General features: G+C 35.2%; 2 protein-coding genes across 2 annotated transcripts; both read right to left on the bottom strand.

The window, feature by feature from the left end:
• Positions 1-713: 713 nt before the first annotated feature.
• Positions 714-2,616, bottom strand: LOC117913453 (SKP1-like protein 1A). The gene is made up of 2 exons (XM_034828435.1): positions 2,189-2,616; positions 714-1,097 (listed from the first exon to the last, which is right to left on the bottom strand). Exons 1-2 carry the CDS (start codon positions 2,477-2,479, stop codon positions 924-926), a joined length of 465 nt encoding a protein of 154 aa, XP_034684326.1. The 5' UTR covers positions 2,480-2,616; the 3' UTR covers positions 714-923.
• Positions 2,617-11,759: 9,143 nt separating this feature from the next.
• On the bottom strand, positions 11,760-20,889 carry LOC117912763 (protein MID1-COMPLEMENTING ACTIVITY 1). Its single transcript, XM_034827462.1, has 8 exons — positions 20,658-20,889; positions 19,520-20,301; positions 17,830-18,248; positions 17,167-17,276; positions 15,735-15,806; positions 13,239-13,345; positions 12,653-12,746; positions 11,760-12,106 (listed from the first exon to the last, which is right to left on the bottom strand). Exons 2-8 carry the CDS (start codon positions 19,925-19,927, stop codon positions 12,054-12,056), a joined length of 1,263 nt encoding a protein of 420 aa, XP_034683353.1. The 5' UTR covers positions 19,928-20,301; positions 20,658-20,889; the 3' UTR covers positions 11,760-12,053.
• Between the last annotated feature and the right edge of the window lie 1,048 nt (positions 20,890-21,937).

Here is a 21,937-nt window from a genome sequence, read left to right as displayed (position 1 = left end):
TCTTTACTTTTTAATACTTAATAGAAATAAAATATCATAAAAACAAACAACTTAATATTTAACACTATTAAGCATTAAGGTTTTATTTAGAATTAAGTAACAAAACAAGCACCACCTTTTGAGATGAAATAGACTTCGATTTATGTGCCGAGACCAAGTGAAGTCTCCGGGATCATTAGTGGAATGCAAGGTGCTAGATTTCAAGTGCAAGTGCAATACGGCAGACGCCTTAGCAAGGTGAATGCAACTAAAAATACATAGCAATATTATAAGATATAAATAAATCCAAACCCCCATCCAGGCAACAAAAAGTTTAATAAGAATAAAAATGGTTTAAAAATATTTGAAAAGGAAAAATAAAACAAAATTGTTTAAAAAAAAAGAAAAATGAAGTAGATGGAGCACCTCTCTAACAAGAAGCACACTTCTTCAAGCACTATAGCTTGGGAAGCACAAGCACGCGTGCCTTTCACAACTGTCTATGTTCCAGATTTTATAGCCCTTTCAACAGAGCAATTCTGTTTCACTTTCTAAGATATGGCTTCCCTTTCCCACCATCTGTTCCTAAACTCACCTGTCATTCTGTTTCATTATATCCTGCTTGCCTTCACAAGCCACACTTACTGCAGAGCTTTCCAGTGCCAGCAGCTTATCACTCACAAAGCATCCTAAAAATATACTCAATTCACAAAATAAACTGGTGAAGCAAGAAATGCAGGGTCTAGAAAAAGAAAGTCATCATAGAACTGGGGAATCAAATGATGTTGGTAGCTGTTGCAAAGGCCACAACACCACGAATCCAACAACTATTATTTACATTTCAGAGTCTATAAGACCCCGGTCGACAAAGTCAGCTCCATGAATCCAAATCGAATTTCGTAAACCGCATCATTCAAATCCTTCCAAATGTACCCTTCGGTTTCTCATTCAAAAACCCAGGGGAATTCCCGACGGATCTCTTCCTCCTCCTCTGGAGTGTAATCATTTGTAATGTTGAAGGTCTTGCGTATGTACTCTACGGACTTTCCCTTCATCATGTCTGCAACTGTCTGGCATGTTAGCTCCAGCAAGCTCTGGATGTTCAAATAATTGGCAGCCTGAAAAAAAAAAAAACCAAAAATATTATACAGAAGAAGTAGGTGGTTCACATCACTATCAAAAGTCAAAACAAAAAATAAAACAAATCAATGCACAACAAAACTCATTTCCAAATTTGTAAACTCAAATGTAAAGATAAGCGTTACCCCTATATTGTTACTAAATCTGCTCACTATTTTGTACACTGTGAAAGAGGACTAGACTTGTTTGGAAACATTTTTTAAAAACAGTTCTCAATTGTTTTCAAGAATGATAGTTTGATTGGAAACTCGAATATAGAAAACAGTTTTCTTGGCTTATTCTCCACGAAGGTATGATTCATTTATGTCAATGTAAAAGTTTACAAAGTATTTTCCATATTTTCAAGCGTGACTCAAAACAATCTACAAAAAACAACTAAAAACATTTAGGGCATGTTTGAAAATATTTATTAAAACAGTTTTCAAAAAATTATTTATGTTTTGTGGAATAAAAGTCTGCTTAGGAATTTAAAATATTCTCAAACTTATTTCTTGTGTTTCCAAATATTTCTTAAAAATAATTTCAAGAAGCAAGAAATAAGAATTGTCATGCTAACCAACCTCAATACAGGAATATAACACAGTAGAATTGTAATGGCTTGGATTACAATTCAAAAACCAAATACAACCATTAAAAGGGTATGCCCTACGTCATTGTTCCATGCATGCATCACCAAACTATTGACGAGGTTCCATTAATGCACAGTCCAAACACGAATATTTGGGGGAAAAAAAGGACTTCAACATCACCAAAAGTGACATGAAATTTTACAACTGGAGAGATAAAACTGTACATATTCAAAACAGAGAATCTAGCAACTAAAACCCACTATAGTTTTGGGAACAAAAGCCTCACTATTCCCCAACGTATACACTAGAGCAAAGAACCCTAGGAAATCACAGAAAGATTATCACTCAAAAACTTAGAAATCAACAGAACATATTTTGACACACAAAGAAGAGCGACAAAAGAAACCCGAGCCTCATTACGTCCATGCGAAATTTACCAAAGCAATAGAAATAAAGATAATCAAAAACCGAAAAAATAAAAAAGAAGGAAAAAATCTCACCATGATGAGATGAAACAGAGTAGCCACATCAACCTTGACGAATTCGGCATCCCAGGCCTTGAGGTTATCATCGGCGCTGCGATCCTCGGACTTGGAACTCTCCACGTGCATCTTGCAGTACTCGATCACCATCGCAAGGATACCGCTGGTGACGTTCGGGAGAGGAATGGCGCCGTCGGAAAAACCGGCCTCGATCATGTGCTTGATCGTCTGCAACTCCAACGCCACGATGTCGTCCACTTCGAACGTCACGCCATCGGAGCTCATCAAGTTCACCTTCCTCGACGCCATCTCTCTCTCTCTCTCTCTCTCTCTGTGCAAACGAAAAGAGTAAAAACCAAAACCCTAATCCTAACCGAGTCGCCTTGAATCGAGCGGAGATCGGTGTCAGAGAAATCGCTAAACGAAAGAAGTTCCAGAAGAATGGTCTGTCATGGCAACCGTGAAAGAATGTTAACAGATTCCTCTTTTAAATACAGCTCCAATTACTCACAACTCTAAACAGACCTATCAACACATGCCACGTGTAAAAGTCTCTATCTAACACTAGTATCTCAAGAACTCAGCTTTCAGTTATAACTTGATAGCAATTTAATAGCTCAAAGCTAACCTCTCTCCTTTACCTAAAACATCGATTAAAAAAATTATGTTTTATTAAAAAAATTATCAAAAGAATTTTAAAATAGCAAATAAAATGAATTGAAATTTTTCAATAATTTAAAAAAAAAAATTGCTGCAGACTTTAATAAAATAAATAATTTCACTAATAAAATTTTAGGATTTTTTTAAATAATTAAATATAAATTACTTGAAAATGATAAATTTTTTTTAAAACTTATCTATAAAATAATAGCTCATCATTAAAAAAAAAATTAATAAAATATCAAGTATTTAAATAAAATAAAATATTATTAAAAATTAAATAATATATATTTTAAATAATTATATAATCATTTGTAAATTCATAACTACTATATTAAAGCTAAAATATAAACATTTAAAAAGGTTTTTTTCTTTTTTGGGCTAGGAAAGGCGGTGGGGGACAATGATGGTATATGCCTCTAGGCTCATGGTGGCTCTACTTGGCTTTTAAAATGCTTCCATAAATGACTAAACACTTTGCACGAGGTCATCGCTTATAGCTAGTGTTTGGCAAACCAATTTAATAATTTAATTTAAATTATTAAATAAATTAAGTACATTTGATAAGATAATTTAATAGTATAACTTAAAAGTAAAAATTAGTTTTAAGTAATAAGTAAAAACAAACTTATTCTTAAGTTCACATCTTTGTTTTGTCTTTTTATCCTCATTTGCTTTAATTATCTTCATGATCTCTTTTACTACTCCACGACTTTTATTGTTATTCGACCTCATTTACTTTAGTTATAATTTATAAGGATAAATATATTTAATATAAATTTTAAGTTTATTTTATTAAATAACATTAATACTTAAAGTAATAATTAAATAATAAATTTAAAATTAATAACTAAAATATAATTTAACTTAAAATTAACTTAAATCATTAAGTAATAAGTATTAAATTTTACCAAACATATCAAAGACACGATATACACGATTGTAACCCATGGATAAAGTTTTTTCTTTTTAGAAAACTAGGACAACAACTAATGATTGTGTTTTTATAGCAAATCCAAAAGTGGAGGAAAAATTTCAAGAAAGCAACTTTCTATTTTTTTAAAAAAAAATTTAATAGAAAAATAATATAACTCAACCAACATGGGTGTCACAGCCCCAAATATACCATATTGGGTGCTTTTTTTCCATCCAAAAATGTTTTGGTTAATTAAAAAAAAAAAAAGATATATTGGGTCAAAACTTCGCTTTCCTACCATAAAACCACAATTAGTAATTGAGACTTGTTTGATAACTATTTTTAAAAATAGTTTAAAAATTATTATATACTGTTTTGTAAAATAAAAGTTTGTTTAAGAACTTAAAATGTTTTTAACTTATTTTTCATATTTTCAAATATGTTTTAAAAAATAATTTTATAATCAATACTTTATTTTTAATCATTTTACATACTTATATAATTATTTTTTTAAATAGCTTTTAGAAAACAAGTGAAAATAATATAAAACAACTAAAAGATGTTTTCTAAAAACACCCTAAGAACAAAAAATAATTCGTAGTTGTCAAACGTATTTTCTTGTTTTTTTTTTCTAAAGAACAAAAAATGTTCTGGAACAAGTTACCAAAGAAACTCTTAGGTTTTAACTTTAAACTTAAAACTATTGTTAACTCGATTATAATTTTGACATTAAAAACAAAAAATAAAAAACCTAGACGTTGATATATCAAGAAAATGCTAGTTTAGTGATTATTTTGAAAAAAAAAACACATTGATTTTAATATATATCTTAAAAGTATTTTAAATTTTGAATTTGCTAAAAAAATAAAAAAAAATTGTAAGTATAATTTATATTAATATTAAACTAAATTTAACACGACCCTTATTAAAAATAAAAATAAAAATAAAAATATTTCAAAACTAAAAATAGTAGTAGGATTAGATATTATAAAATATGATCAATACTTTAGGGAAGATATAGTTGTATTTTATTCTATGATATCAATATTTTAGTGAAGATATAGATTGTAATTTTATAAAAACAAATATTATTATTTTAAAATTTTAATAGATCTGTAAGATTTTATTTAAAATGATTTATGCAAATCAAAAGAGTTTATTTTTTTTAATATGTAAATAAAAGTCTTTTCATCACATATAAACATATATTACCAAATTAATTAAAAGGTATTTTAAAATTAATTTTGTCCCAATTTTTATTATAGTAATTGGATTGATTCTTAGTTCCAAATTATTCCTAAAAATTAATAAACTTATTGACAAATCCAATGTTTCATGCTTCACTTGATTTAGATCATGTTTACCTAATTGTGAAATTCAAAAGATATAGTTGTGTATCGAGAAGAAATAAAAGAATTATCATGGATTGACTTTAGTCCACAAATTTATAGGTCCATGAATTTATAATCCAATACATTAAGTCTCACTTAAAAATTTAGAGTTATTTTTGTAATTCAAAAATTTAGAAAAATATAGTTCGACATGAAGAGTGTAAAAAAAAGGACCAAGGCCTTCAATGATACAAGATGCCCACAACCTGACTTAGTGAGTTAGAAGGCCAAGCAAGATCCTCTACTCACATTTTTTAGGAATTAGCCTACTAATGTCATTCACATATGAGTAGTGGATCTTCTCATGACTTGTCATTGCCACATATCCAATAGTTACATTGTTTGCTTCTACTCATATCACCTATATCATGCTCAAGAATCATATCACCTTAATACTTCTATTTACACCATTTCATGTTATGTGTCATCCCTTTAATGCACCAACAACCCTGTGCTTAGCTTTCCTTCAATGTCAAGGTGTCACTCATTTATGCCTCTAGTTGTCATGGCTTAGTGTCACAATCCTTCCTTAATCTCTCACCAAAACCAAGTAGTGTATCATGTTAAGCTCCTAAGAAAATGTGTCAATCTACCCACTAATGTGTATAAGCAGTCTTATTCATGCTATGCCCCCTCTTGAGGGACATGCCTGCTACGACATTACCCTTGAGTACAAAGCCATCCTCTTACCTCATGACCTGTATTCATTGTATCGTTAGCTCATGCATGTCAACCTTGTTAATTCATTCCATCTAAGGCACGCATAGCTTATGTTGTGTGTAACAAATGCGCCCCATGGCATTATGCTCATGGGTTGCACTACATTGATGATACTGAGCCCATACGTGTGTGTTAACAAGGCTCATCATTACACTTTCCTCATGTTTTAGGCTCCATTTCATGCTTTTAGTATGGTATAACCATTGCCACTCATGCTCCATCACGACCATTGAGAGAGTCACTCCCTCCTTAAAAAGCACTTTAAGCATTTCCCTTTTGACAAGAAGAAACATCTTAAGTGCTCCGCAAGCATAATGGATTTTCTAAAATTAAAGAGAATCTGTAAAATATTCTTCCATTTGAAAACTCCTTCTCAAGGCATCCTCTTTGAAAGAAAAATCTCAACTCAAGGAAACCTCACACTTGAATTTTCATTGAGCCAAGCCACCAAGGTGATGTCTTACGTGTGCACACTCATGTGCTGCCATCCTCGAGTCAACACCAAGCCACCACCTAGCACCTATCCCCTTGCACTAACATGCTCTTCAACCTCACTAGCCACCTAGCTTGTCATCTTGTCTTGAACATGACATGTCGCCCAACATGCCATAGGCACTAGCCAATACAAGTTGTCATCACATGACGCCTTGGTCCCACATCAACCTAGTTAAGGTACTAACAAACCACCCTCACCACGTGGAGTCAACACCCTCATCAACTTAGCTAGCAAATACTCATGTTCTTTCTCTTCAAATTACCACAAGGTTGTGTCCCTCTTCTAGCTATTTTTCCTTCTAGAGTCCCCTTCCTATGGACTAATCCTTTTATTCTTTTTGTTTTCCCCCACAGCTCAATGATCCAAGATCTTGTAAATCTCTCTCTTAAACTACTTTCAAATCATCAAAGGTGCACACGTGTACCACACCTTAGAGGGATTTTAATCCTCATGAAAAGGCTTCAAGAAGCTCAAATGAAGAGAAGGATGAACTTTCTATCCAAGGGCTTCAACCTTAGATGCAACCACGCAAATCTTCTTTATCACCTCGAAGAAATCATCATATTTAAGGATCAAGCCCTTCTATACTCTCTTCCTACCGACCTCCTTCCAGATGTGTGACATAGGTTTTATCAACACTTTGTTGCCCACTTAAGACTCTTAAGGGCCTCCTCTCTTTGTCAACAAACTTTTTCATTTGTTTGTTGCCTTTTTAAAAAATTCTTTAGCTTCCTCAAGCATTTCTTGCCATTGATACTATGTGTAGCCTATATTCTAGCAAACACCTCTAAAGGCATGTGATGATGTTGTTTAGTTGCCACCTCAAATAGGTTCAATCTTACGGAAGAACTTCTATGTAAATTATCACAGTTGAGCCACTTCCAGCAATTCCAGTCAACACTAACATGATGTCTTAAGTATTCTTCTAGCATAACATTCACCATTTCAGTCTTTTTATCTGTCTAAGGGTGATTTGCAATTAAAGACTTCAATTTTTTATCCCAATATCTTAAAGAGCTCTATCCTAAAGTTGTCGAGAGTCTATGGATTACTATATCTTTTGGCAATACAAAATGAGTTGCTTCATTAATAAGGCATGCATGCGGCGTAGGAACAAAAACAAGATATTTGGAAAATCAATCCATAACAACAAACACTAACCTATACCCTTGGACATTTTAAAAGCCAACTAATGAAGTCCATTAAGATGCTTTGTCAAGACTCCTCAAGGACAAGCAAAGGTTGTAGTAAACCTGCCTCTTTCTTTCTCTTCATCTTGTCAAGTTAACATAGTAAGCGTGAATTAACATATACAACCACATCATCTTTCATCCTTGGCTAATAGGCCAAAAGAGCTAAAGTCCATTGCTTTCTTGAATGTCCAACTCACTTAGTATCACAAGTCCCCCTCAAAAGTTCAACCTACCACTGGAACATAGAGTTTATGTCCTCTGACGCGCAACAAGTCTTACTCCAACCAATTCTTTCCAATACCATCATGCAAAACTTAATACACCAGTTTAACATATGTTGCGTCTAAGGATGTTTCTTACTTGATTCTAGCATCAAAGTCTATCATTTCACATAATAATGCTTTAATAAATTCTATCAATTCTTTCAGACTTAAGACATCCCAACTCCAGTTCTGCCTGTCAAGTTAGTGTTCCCATTTGAAATTAAAATCAACAAGAAACTCTTGTCACCTTACATGTTTAAGAGTCAACTTCTTATGAGCCTAGAAATAGGTGTTAGCCACAATATCCATCACCATCACAAATTTGGCACTCATTAGATATTGTTTCCAATGCTCTAGGTTTTGGGTCACTAGGGACATCTTCTCATGAGTTGAATGTCATTGCTCAATCTCATCTAACTTCCTACTCTTGGTAATAGAATGTATTACCCACATCTGTACTCTACTCAAAGCCTTGTTTGCAGCATCTATATGGACTTGGAATGGCAATTCCATATCTGGTAATCTTAAGACATGCTATGAAGAGACAACATCCTTCAACTTATCAAAGGCCTTTTGATATTCATCTCCCCAACACCACTTTTGTTCTTTCTTCAAAAGATTAGTTAGGGGCAAAACAATCTTTTAGCACCTACTGATGAAGCGACGATAGTCATTGGCTACCCCAAGAAAGGAGAGTAACTTAGTCACTAAAATCTTGCCTATATGACACTAAGTGACCCAAAAACTTGATCTCAGTTTGTTAGCAAACTCACGTTTCTCATTCTTTACATATAGCTGGTTCTACCTTAGCTATTGCAACACCTTACACAAACGCGCTACATTATCCTCCAATGTTTAGTTGTACACTACAATCTCATCCTCAGTTATCTATCTTGCTTCTTTCGAAACAACATTAGTGCCTTATATGATGCTCTTAAAGACTAGATCAAGCTTAAACTCCAACAACTCCAATTATTTCTTGAGTTCAACCAAATAAGGTTGAGACATTCAATAGGGCACCTATGCAAGAGGCTTAGAACCTAACATCAAATTAGTACAATGATCAATAAGCCTTCTAGGAAGGAGCTTCTTAGGAAGCTTTGGCAATATCACATCATTAAATCCTCATAGCACCTCCAACATAGCATCAAGCACCTCCACAACATGATTTAGTTTAATTTCCACTAATACAACCACTTAGGTACATTTCCTTTTCCTCAATCTCATCTCTACTTGCATAGCAAAGAGCATTCTTGTTTTTTCTTACCTGCCTATTTTCTGAATGTTGTTGTGCCATTGCACAAAACATGGTTAGGCTTCATCTATCACCAACAATTCATTCAGGTGTGGCAATAAAGCCACCTTGGCCATCATGAAAATACCAAGTATAAAAAAAAAAAAATCCATCCAAAGGGGCACTAAGTAGGTTCATTATACTTTCCTAGCGACCTAATTGAAACTATGCATTTTTTGCCATGCCATTAGTCTCTTATGTTTGACTATTTACAACTTTCAACTTGTTATCATCCCTACTAGGTGCTCAGCTTCAAATCCAACCTAGTTGCTTCTTTAATGTAAACAAAATTGTGAGTTGCCTCACTATCTACCATGGCCATTATTTTCTAGCCATTCATCATTTATTCGACATGCATCAACCCCTTATGCACCATCATAATTTTGCATCTTCTAGCATGTACATGGCAGTGATATTTGCTCATTCTAAGGAGTACAAGCAACATTAAAGTATTGTTTTATATTCCATAAGAAGATCTCTTAGTCTTTTGCATTATGAACCTCACCAAAGGGCTTAGGCTCTAAGACTTACACCTTTATTGAGGCCATTTTTACAACACCCAATGTGCTTTGGACAACAACCCTTTTCAATAGTGTGACATCCTCTTAAGGCAAATATATCTTGGCTTGGAACTCCTCCATCATAGCCTTGACATCAACTATGAGCCCAACAACTTTTTTCCTCAACAATTTATCATGTCCCTTCAACAAGTTCCTCTAAACTTCAAGTTCATTGAATATCTCATCCACTCTAGCAAAGAGAGTGGTGTCATAATCATTAAGGCCTTTGCCAACATACTTCTCAATACGAGTAACTTGCTTACATAGTGCCTCCATAGCAATACCACTAGCTATTTTACCTCTTCAACAAGGCTCTAATACCAACTCTTACAAGCACAAAAGTCTACCCCCAAAATTTATCATTGTGCGACACATAGAAGCCCTCTAAGCCAACTTTTTCCAACCCCTACACAATGTACAATACAAGAGCACACAAGACACACACTTATAAGAACCCTCCCACCCCCAAAACCCCAAACTTGTATTAACTCTCAAGTAGGTATAAGAAACAACCAAGGCCCTCTTTGAAAGAAAACTCCTATGGCTTTTCTTGATGTGTTCAAACAGAGAAGACCTAGCAAGACACTCTATTTATAGGTATCAAGCACTACCCATTTTTTAGGAATCAATCCACTAACCCTACTCATATCTAGGTAATGGATCCTCTCATAGCTTCAGCCATTGCCATTTATCGAGTAATTGCATTACTTGCCTCTACTCACACCACTTGTCACACTAGTTGCATTGCTTGCTTCTACTCATACCTCATGTACCATGCTCGTGGGACCACTCTTTTGTCACACCACCTTCATAGGTTTGTTTGCATCATTTCATGCCAGGAACCATCCCATTGATGTGCCAACCCTATGTGTCATGCCTTAGCGTCTTATAGTCCTCGCTTAGTCTCTTATTAATGCCAAGAACTGCATCATGTTGAGCCTCTAAGTGTCACTCATCCCATTAATGTGTGCATAGTTGACCCTATATATGTCAAACCCTCTTGGCCCACATACTTGTTGCAACATTGCCCTTGTGTGCTAGGCCCTACCCTTAGCCCATGGTGTACATCCATTGCATCCAAAGCATGCATAGCTCATGTCATATGTCACAACTATGTCCTATGGCACTATACCCAAGGTTGCACCATACTCATTGCATTGCATCCATGCATGCATGCTAACAAAGTTCACCATTACACCTTGCTAATGTTTGAGACTTCATAATGTGTTCATGGTGTGCATAGTCATTACTATTCATATTTCATCATCACCATGAAGGGAGTAACCTCCTTCCCTAAAGAGAATTTCAAGCATTTTCTCTTTTGAGAGGAAGAGACATCATACATACTTCCGTAGGCATAATGGATTTTCTAAAGTTAAATAAAATCCAAAAAATATTCTTTCACTTGAAAACTCCTCTCAAGTCATCCTATTTGAAATAAAAACCTTCAATTCAATGAAATCTTATACTTGAATTTTGTCAAACCGAGCCACCCATGTTGCGCTTAAGCCCACGATTGCCACCTTCAAATCACCACCAAACCATCAACTAGCCGTCAAGTCATCACCAAGCCACCTCCTAGCACTCATCCTCTTGCATTAACATTCTCCTCCCACACTCATAAGCACCCCAGTTGTCACCTTGTCTTGAACAAGGCATGTCACCTCACATGCCATAGGCACTATGCAGGGTGCTACCACATGAAGCCTAGGTCCCACATCAACTTAGTCAAGGTGTTAACACCTATCTATTAACATTAATGATCACTAGGTCTATGGTTATGAACTTATGTCCCACAATAAAAACAACAAAAAATAACATGATTAATTCAACTTCAAACCTGACCAAACCAAGACATCTTTTTGTTTAATGGATTGCATTTCTTAACGACAGAAAATGACAATATAAACCTTTAACAAACAGCCCATCACTCTGAAAAGGTTGGAGACATGTCACAAATACGTAAATGTGTTCCTTTGTTATGTTCAAGCATGTTCTAGATGAATAATAAATGTGCATAAATACGTAAGGGATGAAAAATCCAGTAAGTGCAATGGGAAATCCACCTGCCTCGTTTCAGACATTAAGAAGACAACTTAGTCAACTCAGACAAATTGGGATCACATTTATCTTTAAAGCAGGGGCGAGCAAAACCCAACTGTTTAACTCAAACAACACTATATCTTTGAAAAATTAGTCTATGATACACAGTGTGCTGGATCTGGAAGATATAGAAAGTTTACTTTACACATATAGGTAAATTAATGGACAGAAGAAATCCCAAAACAAGTTTCAAGTTATAAGGTAATTGCGGCAAATAGCCATTACCTCTGCATTAGGTTTTCAAGATATTTGAATCTCCAGACTAAAGAATCCTTTCATCTTGCCACTTAGGATTCCATGTATTGTGAGGGTGGAGGGCTTGTTCTTGTCTTCTCAGGACCTGCAAGTATGTTTATATCATACATTATACACCTTTGTATGAAGAAGTCCTCAGAATCCTGATGGTACCACATTAAGAAAACCCAATCTAAATTTTCATGAAAATTTCAAGAAAAACCAGCCTATTCAATGAAAAACTACAAGAACCAAATACTACAAAACAACACCAAGACAGATGACCCAGCTTGGTAATTGACAATCTTTTGAAACACTTTTTTTTTTTCTTTTTTTTTTATAGGCTGAAACTCTATAGCTATACTTAAGAGTCAATAAAAAGTTGAGAGTTTGAGGCAATGAAGGAAATATAATTTTAAATTTAGAAAAAGTGTTTCCTTTTAACTTATAGCTTAAAGTTAATTTTGACATTAAACAGTATTCTTAGGTTATTTTATCAAATATAATCTAATATGCTAATGACTTGATTGAGTCACTAAATCAGTTTACCAAATGCCTCCTAAGTCACCTAGGCAATTAATGTTTTGACATCATAACACCAGGCGTATATAAGAGAATCACAAAGCTGAACCCTTGATATATAAGGACATACCATAAACCCCACGGATCTCCACTTCTCGCCATTCTTGGACAAGGGCACAGCAGCAACACATCAGATGTGAGAGGAAATCATCAAACAAGCCTCCCTGTCAAAGAAAGGGATAATAAGAAGCAAAATATTCAAGGAAATTAAACATGCGACACTAAAGCTACCTGTTAATGATTAGATTGTGGGAGAATCTCAAACTCTAGAATAACCCCATTAGTTAATACCCCATCCTTGTATACTGGGCTAGCAGAAAGAAGATGATCAGGATCCAGTAATTAATGGATGACATTTGAATATCCATTCAATAAAAAATTGATCATAAATGAATCGGGATCATCTGAAGAAAGCATACTCCTTATGTGGATTTTTAAAAAATAAATTGTTCAAGGTAAATCTTCAAATGATATGATACCGAATTAGCCAACCATAATCATTGAGTTCACAGAACACTCTCTTAGGTCATCCTATATGGCTGCATAAATTATGACAAGGAGCACATGCAGGTGGAAATCATAATTCAGGGGTTCCTGTCTCAATCACAATATATCCCATATAAGAATCTGATAATGCAGCAGCAGAGAGGAGTTACCGTGATGTTCAACATGTTGCGAAGCTTCCTTCTGATACAGCAAGTATAGCAACAACATGATAATATCATTGAATATGCCATCAATTCATTACAGGCTTCTGCTGAAGCTGATGATCAGAGAAATCAAGGTGTAAGCTTCCAAAGCAATAACAAAGTCATGCATAGAATTTTGAAAATGTCATGCTATTTCAGTTGAAATTCGTAGAAGAGAATCAGAAGATAATTAAGAAAAGGCACCAATAGCATAAGCTTCAAAAGACTGGAAGGTGTATAAAACTCCAAGAGACAAGTTGTGATGTATCTCTTCGCATTTCAATCATATTGTCACAGAATTAATCCAAACTGAAATCCAATTATTATGATATAGATTAACAGTGAGTTCAGAAATCCATAACTCCCAAGATACTGCAATAGGTAAATGATACAGCAATGCTCATTTTAGCATTATGGAACATCAGTTCTAAGAGATTGTTCAAAAACTCACTCTATTGTATCAGTAATGGTGCTCTGCTGATAAAATGTTTTAATATCCACCAAAACAATGAAAGGAATATCCACCAAAATAAAGAAAGGAAGTTCCTTTTTTCCCCTTTCAAGAGGCCTCCTTCATGGAATCAGCCAGCAATCTGTAGTATCTCATTCAAGAAAGTCCAACAAAGCATGCAATTCAATAATTAGGACTAAGTGACTAATTCAATTATATGTTTATCCAACAGAAACTTGGCACTGCCATGAATTTCTCCAGTTTTCTCGAATGATGTGCTATTGGCTTCATACAAACATGTTAAAAAGCATTGGTCCTCCACGAAGAAAAGGCAAAATTTATTTTCATGTTACCATTTCTCAAATTATTCTGCATAGAAACTTTGTAAGTTTATTGAAATGAAATTATTCCACTGAAACAAGCAAACAAAAACCACAATTGCTTTACAAAGAGAGGCAAAACAATATTTCTTCCAGCTACAGAAGCCAAAGTTAGCTCCCAATAAATGCGAAAACATGACTTTTGATCACCCTGTTTTCCATAGGACTTGGTTAAGGAAAGGTAGGTCATTCCTATTCCCAGCTATAGAACTAGATGTTTTCTCCTTCGATACCTATTATTAGACCCTTTGGGAGTGCCTTGGGTCTCGGGCTAAATGGTGACACAACTGAGGGCTGGAGAGGCAATTTGTCTTGCAAGAAGGGGCAGTTGGGGCTGTCCTGATGCAATTAATACTGTTCTGGGGGTTACACTACTACTACAACTCCTCAAATAAATGCGAGAAGCCAAAGTTGGGGCTGTCCTGGTGCAGTTAATACTGTTCTGGGGGTTACACTACTGCTAGAAGCCAAAGTTGGCTCCCAATAAATGTGAAAACATGACTTTTGATCACCCTGTTTTCCATAGGACTTGGTTAAGGTAGGTCATTCCTATTCCCAGCTATAGAACTGGATGTTTTCTCCATCAATACCTATTATTAGACCCTTTTTGGAGTGACTTGGGTCTCAGGCTAAATCGTGACACAATTGAGGGCTGGAGAGGCAATTTGTCTTGCAAGAAGGGGCAGTTGGGGCTGTCCTGATGCAGTTAATACTGTTCTGGGGATCACACTACTGCTACAACTCCTCAAAACTGCCAGAGGACTGGCAGAATCTTATTAGAGAATTTGAATCGTAGGCAGTTGGCATGTAACTGCCCAGTAATTGCATTTAAATGCAGGGCTTGTTCATCAAAAAAATGGGTGGATCCCTTCATGTAATCAAATGAATTGCAGAGACTTGGTGTCTCATGTGGGCTGTTGTCTGAACAAAGCCCAAGCCCAAATTTCCTTGTATATTTCAGTGAGTTTGAAATAAGAAAGGTTTGGCTGAAATAGCCTGTAAATTGTCACTCTTTTGGTTTTTATTCAGAGAGGAAAATTTAGGAGAACGCCAGCCAAGTAGAATGCTTAGTGCCTCACACATAGCAGAAAATTTATGGTGAAAATTAGGTGTATGACAATTATTCAGATGGCTACCCCAACAGCTCCATAGAAAAAGGAAAGAAGATCAAAAACAGCAAACCAGCTTTATATTCTTAACATAAAAATAGTAATCCAGGTCAGAGGGTTGAACGAGCATGAAGAACTTTGAAAATCAGGGGACAGCTTCCATCTGCTACCATGGAAGAAGACTCAGTGCCACTGTCTATGGTGAACTTTTAATATCTATTTGGAATACTGAAGAATTAAGCAACCATGTCAAATGTGTATTTCTGCTGTAAACTAAATGAAAGTTGCATTTCATGCTATTGAACATAAGCATGTTGCTAGAGCACCTAAATGAACAATGTAGTTTACTTATGCCAAGATATATCCATTTCTACAGTACACAAACAATTAATAACTTTTATGATTCATGCTACAGAGATAACAGAACATATACATAGATTTGTCAGTCTTTACTAGATGTAACAACAGAGTAAATAAATGCAAACTCGTCAATAAATTTTGGACAGTATCCATAACTACTTACACATGTGCCTGTTAGTTGCCACACTAGCAATTTTTGAAAATGTGCCACAAGGATAGAAGAAAGTTTTTATACCTGCAAAGAATGAATGAACTGTTTAGAATTCCTTGAATTACATTACCAATAACAATATAGCATGCTTAACAATTTCATATAGGACCATCTATAGTAGCAAATATTGGAGCAAATACAAAGTAGACAGAGTCAAACCGCTAAAGAAAAAGAGAGGGAAGCATAGCCCCATGGAATCCACATCTTTAGTGAACAACCTCTTAAACTGGGGACCTTTCAGAGGAAGTTACTTGGGGATTCGAAGATATCAAAGAGTCAAAATCTAATGAAGTCCCCAAAAAATTCAGCAACAGAGGATGCTTCAAATCCCAGCTATCCAACACACCTCTGTGAGCAATACTTTACAGACCTAGGTTGTAGGCTAAACTGTGGATCAAGTGGCCTAAGCTAATACCTTCTTTATGTTCTCGCGTATAAAAAAAAGGGTCTAGTGCTACAATAAATATCTTATATACAAATATATGACCCATCAATGCATCCATGCAACCATGTGCCCCGTGATGGCATGTTCAACACCAGATGTCAAATACTTCAATAGATGCACCAATTGGCTCAGGTGGTCCAAAGCATTGCGGAGACAATAAGAAGTAACACAAAGTCCACGGTAAAGTTGCAGACTCAATAAATCCAAACCTCACTGGATTCTCTTCTTTGCTCAGGCGTCCTCCTCTATAAAGAAATTTTCTTTCCAAAAGAAGAGTATCTTTTGTTTTTCCAACTTTAGAACTTACACTTTTCAACTACCAGCTACCTTGTAAAAATGAACATGCTCATATAAAAAGGAAGAATGGCCTCAGACAAACTATGTGCATAAAATCATAGATTACTTACCTGTTGCTAATGAATTCAAAACACTTAGTATATGGTCCCAATTTAATATAAACCAATATAAAAATGTGATTTCATCATTCCTCCACCATTATTCAGCTCCACTCAACTCAACAAAGTCTTTGTCCAACTATTTGACATCCACTATGAAACCTAGTTCACACTTCTGTTCTATGTATTGCTATTCACATGCCCAAGCCCTAAAGCTTGGCTCAAGTGGCAGAGTAGATTTTCTGTTCAATTTCATAAACCTAAAGGTTATCTATAAAAGAAACATTGCTTAACATAATACTAGTTTCCATGACTTGTGACTAGATGTGTGGAGAGAGAAGATTTAATTTAGTAGATTAATTTGTACACATGTTTGTACTAATTGTCAGGTTGTATGAACAAAACTTCTGACCAGTTGAGGAGTTAATAGCCCCCATCCCTGTAATACAATTTTCAACAGAGAAATGCATGTAATTAACTGCACAACAGATATGACAACTCTGATGTTGTGGAACTGAATATCAAGTGACACAAGAGCACATACACAGAGAAGGTTCTGAACAACAACCAAGTAGATCAGAATGCCACTCTTCATGCCGATGTGAACCTCTAGTTGACAGAAGATCATGTCCCGATGATACCGAAGAAATGTTTCTGCTTAAAATAAATGGCATCAGAGACCCCCTAAATTTACAAGTATTAACTAAATGAAGCTTAAACATATCATGCAAACAATCATCCTGGAAAGGTTATACTGTGATAGAGAGTATTCCTGAAAAAATAATTGCAAAGAGGTGGGGAAGCTAAATTCCTCTAGTAAACAAGAACTTGTCAAGATGTAAGAATTTTCGGTACTCCAGCATCAGACAATTAATTTCTAGCTTGACAATGGCACAGGTCTCTGCATCTTTAGTATTGAACCTCTAGAGCATTAAAGTTGAACTCATGCTAGCCAGACGGAAAACTTTAGGCTAGTTAATATTTTCAATATTTAAACTATTTAGTTTTGCACAAACCATATTCAGTTGGCACTAATTTCAGAACAATTATACCTACATTGCACCATGCAGTGATAAAATTACATTTTGGGAACTATGACTTCACATGTATAGGTGGCAGTACCATAACATAATGAATATACATTCCGGAGCAATGATTTACATTTATATTCATTTACCAAAAAGGAAATAAAGAAAGGAAAACCAACCTTGAAGTTGTACGAATATCACTTCTCTTAGGATAGCTTTCATCAACCGAATATTCTTTATCACTATTGGCATCTGAATAATCAGACTCTGCCTTCTTGGAACTTCTTACAGGTAAATTCTTCTCAGGAACAGAATTTGCAGCAACAGCTTCCGTGACACCAATCAAATGCTGAATCACTTCACATTGACCCACATCATAGTTTGCTTGTGATCGTTGTAACTCTAATTGAAGCTTTTCATTTTCTTTCTTGAGTGCTGCATTAAAAGGCAGATTTGGGTAGGAACAAGAAAGTGTTTTTTTCAGCATTACAGTATCATTCGTTGACGGCTCTGGTTTAAGAATCACATCTTGCACTCGTTTATCCTCATCATCTAATGTATATTCACGTTGATCCTTTTCAATATCTTCGAGTCTTTCCTGCCAATTCCAGGGAAGGAAAAGTTAATCAAATTTAGGGGTTCACATCAATAAAATTGCAACACTGAGAAAACAGGTAATCATGGTCTGAATTCTGCATTAATGTGAACAAAGAATAAGTTCTCATCAATTTGGAGGCAAACACAGGCTTAAAAAAGTTAGACTCTCTCTCTATCTCTCTCTCTCTTCTTTTTTTGTGTGTGTTCTTTTATTTTTGGGTTACTTCCTTAATTCCAATCAAGAGCAAAAAAAGATTATCAACCTTTAAATTGTATGAATTGGCTTGCACTACTACTTTGTGAGAAAAAAAACAATATAGTCACTATAGGGCTCAAAAAGCAGTGGTCAGTCCATCCATGTTCCACTTATTCCTGCATTATATTCTATTATATATTACTCCAGCCACCATATCAGTGCAGTGATTAAATTCTACATTCTGTGGCAGGTCGGGCTGGCACCATGGAATGACCAAAAACTATTTGTAGCATAACAAAGCCAAGTCTTCCATATACTTCTGTAGAAAGGGCACCACCCTAACAGAAATATCAAACTGCAGAACTGCCCTTCACATACATTATCAATCTTCGAAAGAGGTTTTCTTTCATCCTCATGCTTGCAATTGGACAAGCACTGAAATTCCTGACTTACGAACTCAAACAAGACCAATTTTTATCAATTTAGAATGGTTTATGGAATGCACATCAAAGCAAACACAAAATTTTTTAAATTCTTTTTCAAAATTAAATTATTTTGGCAGATGCCAAATAAATCAAGTGACTCTTGATACCCTTCCTATCATGCTGTGAACCAACATCTTTTGGTAAAATATGCAAATGGATGAACTTCAAATGGCTAAACGAGATCAAAAGGAATTGAAAACTCATAAATAAAAGAGCTACATGGACATCCAACAAGATCAATACTGAACTAGAAACAGACTTTTTTGGGTGGATGGTGTAAGGAACCTAATTGAAGGAAGAAAAAAAAAATCTTAATTAGGATGCATCAGAAAATACTTCATAAATTTTTCATCAAATTTTCTACTTTGACTTCTCTCGATCCAATACCAAGTAGAATTTTAACCAAAAAAAAACAAAGAAAAGAAAAAAGAAAAAAGAAAAAAACCAATATTGCCCTTGCAAAGATAAGTAACAAATCAATTAAACAAATGAAAACCCCATCAAAATATCATAAATAAGCATCCAACCTCAAGCAAATAAGTAAATCATAGAAAAATAATAATAACAATAAAAGCAACAAAAATTTGATACCCTGACTCGAGCATTATCCACCAGGGTGATAAGAGGGATGATCTTCAAGTATCGATCAATCTCATTTTGAGCCTTCCTGAACTGGTACACAATGTTCCAACCCATTGCCAGCAAATACAGATAGCTCCGGTCTTGGCAACTGTTCACCAAAATGTAACCCCTTCTCAGTGAATCCTCAAGCTGCTCCAAAGGCTCCCTCATTTCTGGATACCTCTTAAGCTCTGAAATTTTGAGCTGCTCCAGCAAGTTTCCAATCAGCTTCAAATGCTGAGCAAATTGCCTGCAATTCTTTTTGTGCATTCGAGCTGTATTTGCAGCTGATACAATCATACCAATCAATCTAACCGCATCAACCCCTGTGAGCTGGGCGACATTGGCAATTTCTCCAAAATGTTCCCAAGTTGCCATTTTCAACCCTCCGATTAGCCTAAAAATTACTTATCTTCACTGAAAGTCCATCAACTCGAGAAGTAAAAGCTAAAGATCAATGGAAATTGTCACCAAATTGACCTCCTTTGACCTAAATCTTCAAATTATACAACTCAAGCGCCTTGTTTTAATCTATTTCTAGAAAATCCTCCCATTGATTAAATTCTCCTAAAACTGTTGAAATTCAATGCTAATATAAGATCCTCCACAGACATTACAGGAAAAAGTAGAAACGAACCGACTCTGTACACAGTCCAATTCCAAGCCGGATCAATACGTCCTTCACGAGATCTTCTCAGAAATGGCATTTTCACTCAAGATCGAAGCGGAGAATATTGCCGAATCCATTACAACTAAAAAAAAATAACGGAAAAAATTAGTAAATCAGTCAACCAAACCGCCAATATTGTCCGTTACGCTTCTTTACTCACTTTTATCAAAAACCAAAAAAAAAAAAAAAAAGTCCAAATAAAAGCAAACAATAAAAAAGAAAGATATTGTTTGCTTCGTCTCTTCAACACGAAGAAACAACAAATAAATAAACAAAATTCTAATAACGAAAATTTCATCTTCTGCCATAAAAACATTTTCAAAAAAAAAAAAAACCAGTAGATTCACTGTACTCCGGTCAAAACCGTAAGAAAAAATGAAAAAGAAAAACCTACAAGAGCATTGAAAGCTTCAGAATCCAAATGTCTGAAAAACTTACCTTCTCCGTTATCTTGTTATTTTCTCGGAGAGATCCTGAGAGAAATGTCAGAATCAAAAACGAGGGGAGCATTAATTTTCGTGGCTCATAGCCATCGATTCGCTCAAAAAACGAGCTTCATCCTCTCATCTCGTGTGTGGAGTTGAGCACAGAGGTTCACCTCTATCCTCCCCTCTCTCTCGCTCTCTCTCTCACAGACTCACGGTTTCGGTGTTGTTTTACTCCGCTTTGTAGCATACCACCCTTGGCTCCAAGCGCATACACCATGCCAGGCAAGCATGGATTTAGTGGGGGTAGTCGGTGAAAGTACCGAAAACCCTTCTCTATTCTCTAATATTACGAGAATATCCGCGATCTTCACGGAGTCTAAAATGCGGACAGGTTGACTCAACAAGATGACGTGGACCTCAAAATTTAATAGTGCCAGCTGACAGCTGGCCTTTAAAAAAGCTGCTGTAGTTTTGCTTGTGCCGAGAAATCTCTAGTCACTCTCACTTTTTGCGGTCAAAATCGTCCCAACATCTACGCCTCTAGCTAGACTTTTGATTGCCACCAAATATTATTTATACTCGGAATATTTTGTCAATTCTACTACTTTATCATCGATTGAGCTAATAATATTTTAATAAAATAATGGAAGAGAAGTTGAGTGGTGGAAGAGTGGATGGTGATAAGGGCAATTAAGTAATTTAAAGAGTAACTATAAACAGGAGGACGCATATTCCAGATGAACAAGCATTCTATGGCAACTGTCAAGTGGGTCCCCAGATGTACGACTTCGACAGGGACGCACATGACCCCCGCAATTACGTGTCACCTCTTCTTTCTCATTGACTCCTCACCCAACTAGTCAGTCCCCTCCACGCCCGTTTTCAATGCCTCCTTAAAAGTGCCATTATATTACTTCTAAATTATTTATTCCTTTATGTACTAATTATTTTTTATCATATACTTTCTATCATAGAAGATAAACACTTCTTCAATACTTTTAAGTTTTTCTTTTATCTATCTCACCTTCCTAAATTGATGTCTTACTTGCTCTTTATGCATCAATGTGAAAGTTAAATCACCTTATTAAACTTATCATCCACTAAAATTTGGGGGACCTCAACCCCGAGAATGGCACGGGTGGGTTATAATGAGAATAGATTTATGAATATGAAAATGAACATACATTAAAAAATATAATGAATATTAAAATTAGTCATGCATGATGTTAGATTGTATTTATTTTTTGATTAAATAAAATATTTTGATTTTTTATATTCAGTCTATAAATA

This window comes from Vitis riparia, chromosome 4 (assembly GCF_004353265.1).
Source record: "Vitis riparia cultivar Riparia Gloire de Montpellier isolate 1030 chromosome 4, EGFV_Vit.rip_1.0, whole genome shotgun sequence".
NCBI classification, from domain to species: Eukaryota; Viridiplantae; Streptophyta; class Magnoliopsida; order Vitales; family Vitaceae; genus Vitis; species Vitis riparia.
This window is presented reverse-complemented; position numbering and strand designations above follow the sequence as displayed.

Excerpts from the sequence above, each read along its gene's own strand:
- LOC117913453 (XM_034828435.1), bottom strand. The coding sequence starts at position 2,479 with ATGGCGTCGAGGAAGGTGAACTTGATGAGCTCCGATGGCGTGACGTTC. Across the intron at positions 1,098-2,188 it reads CTCTGTTTCATCTCATCATG|GCTGCCAATTATTTGAACAT; the intron begins GTGAGATTTTTT and ends TTTTTTTTTCAG.
- LOC117912763 (XM_034827462.1), bottom strand. The coding sequence starts at position 19,927 with ATGGCAACTTGGGAACATTTTGGAGAAATTGCCAATGTCGCCCAGCTC. Across the intron at positions 18,249-19,519 it reads TGGATAATGCTCGAGTCAGG|GAAAGACTCGAAGATATTGA; the intron begins GTATCAAATTTT and ends TGGAATTGGCAG. Across the intron at positions 15,807-17,166 it reads TTGTTCAGAACCTTCTCTGT|GTATAAAAACTTTCTTCTAT; the intron begins GTATGTGCTCTT and ends CATTCTTTGCAG.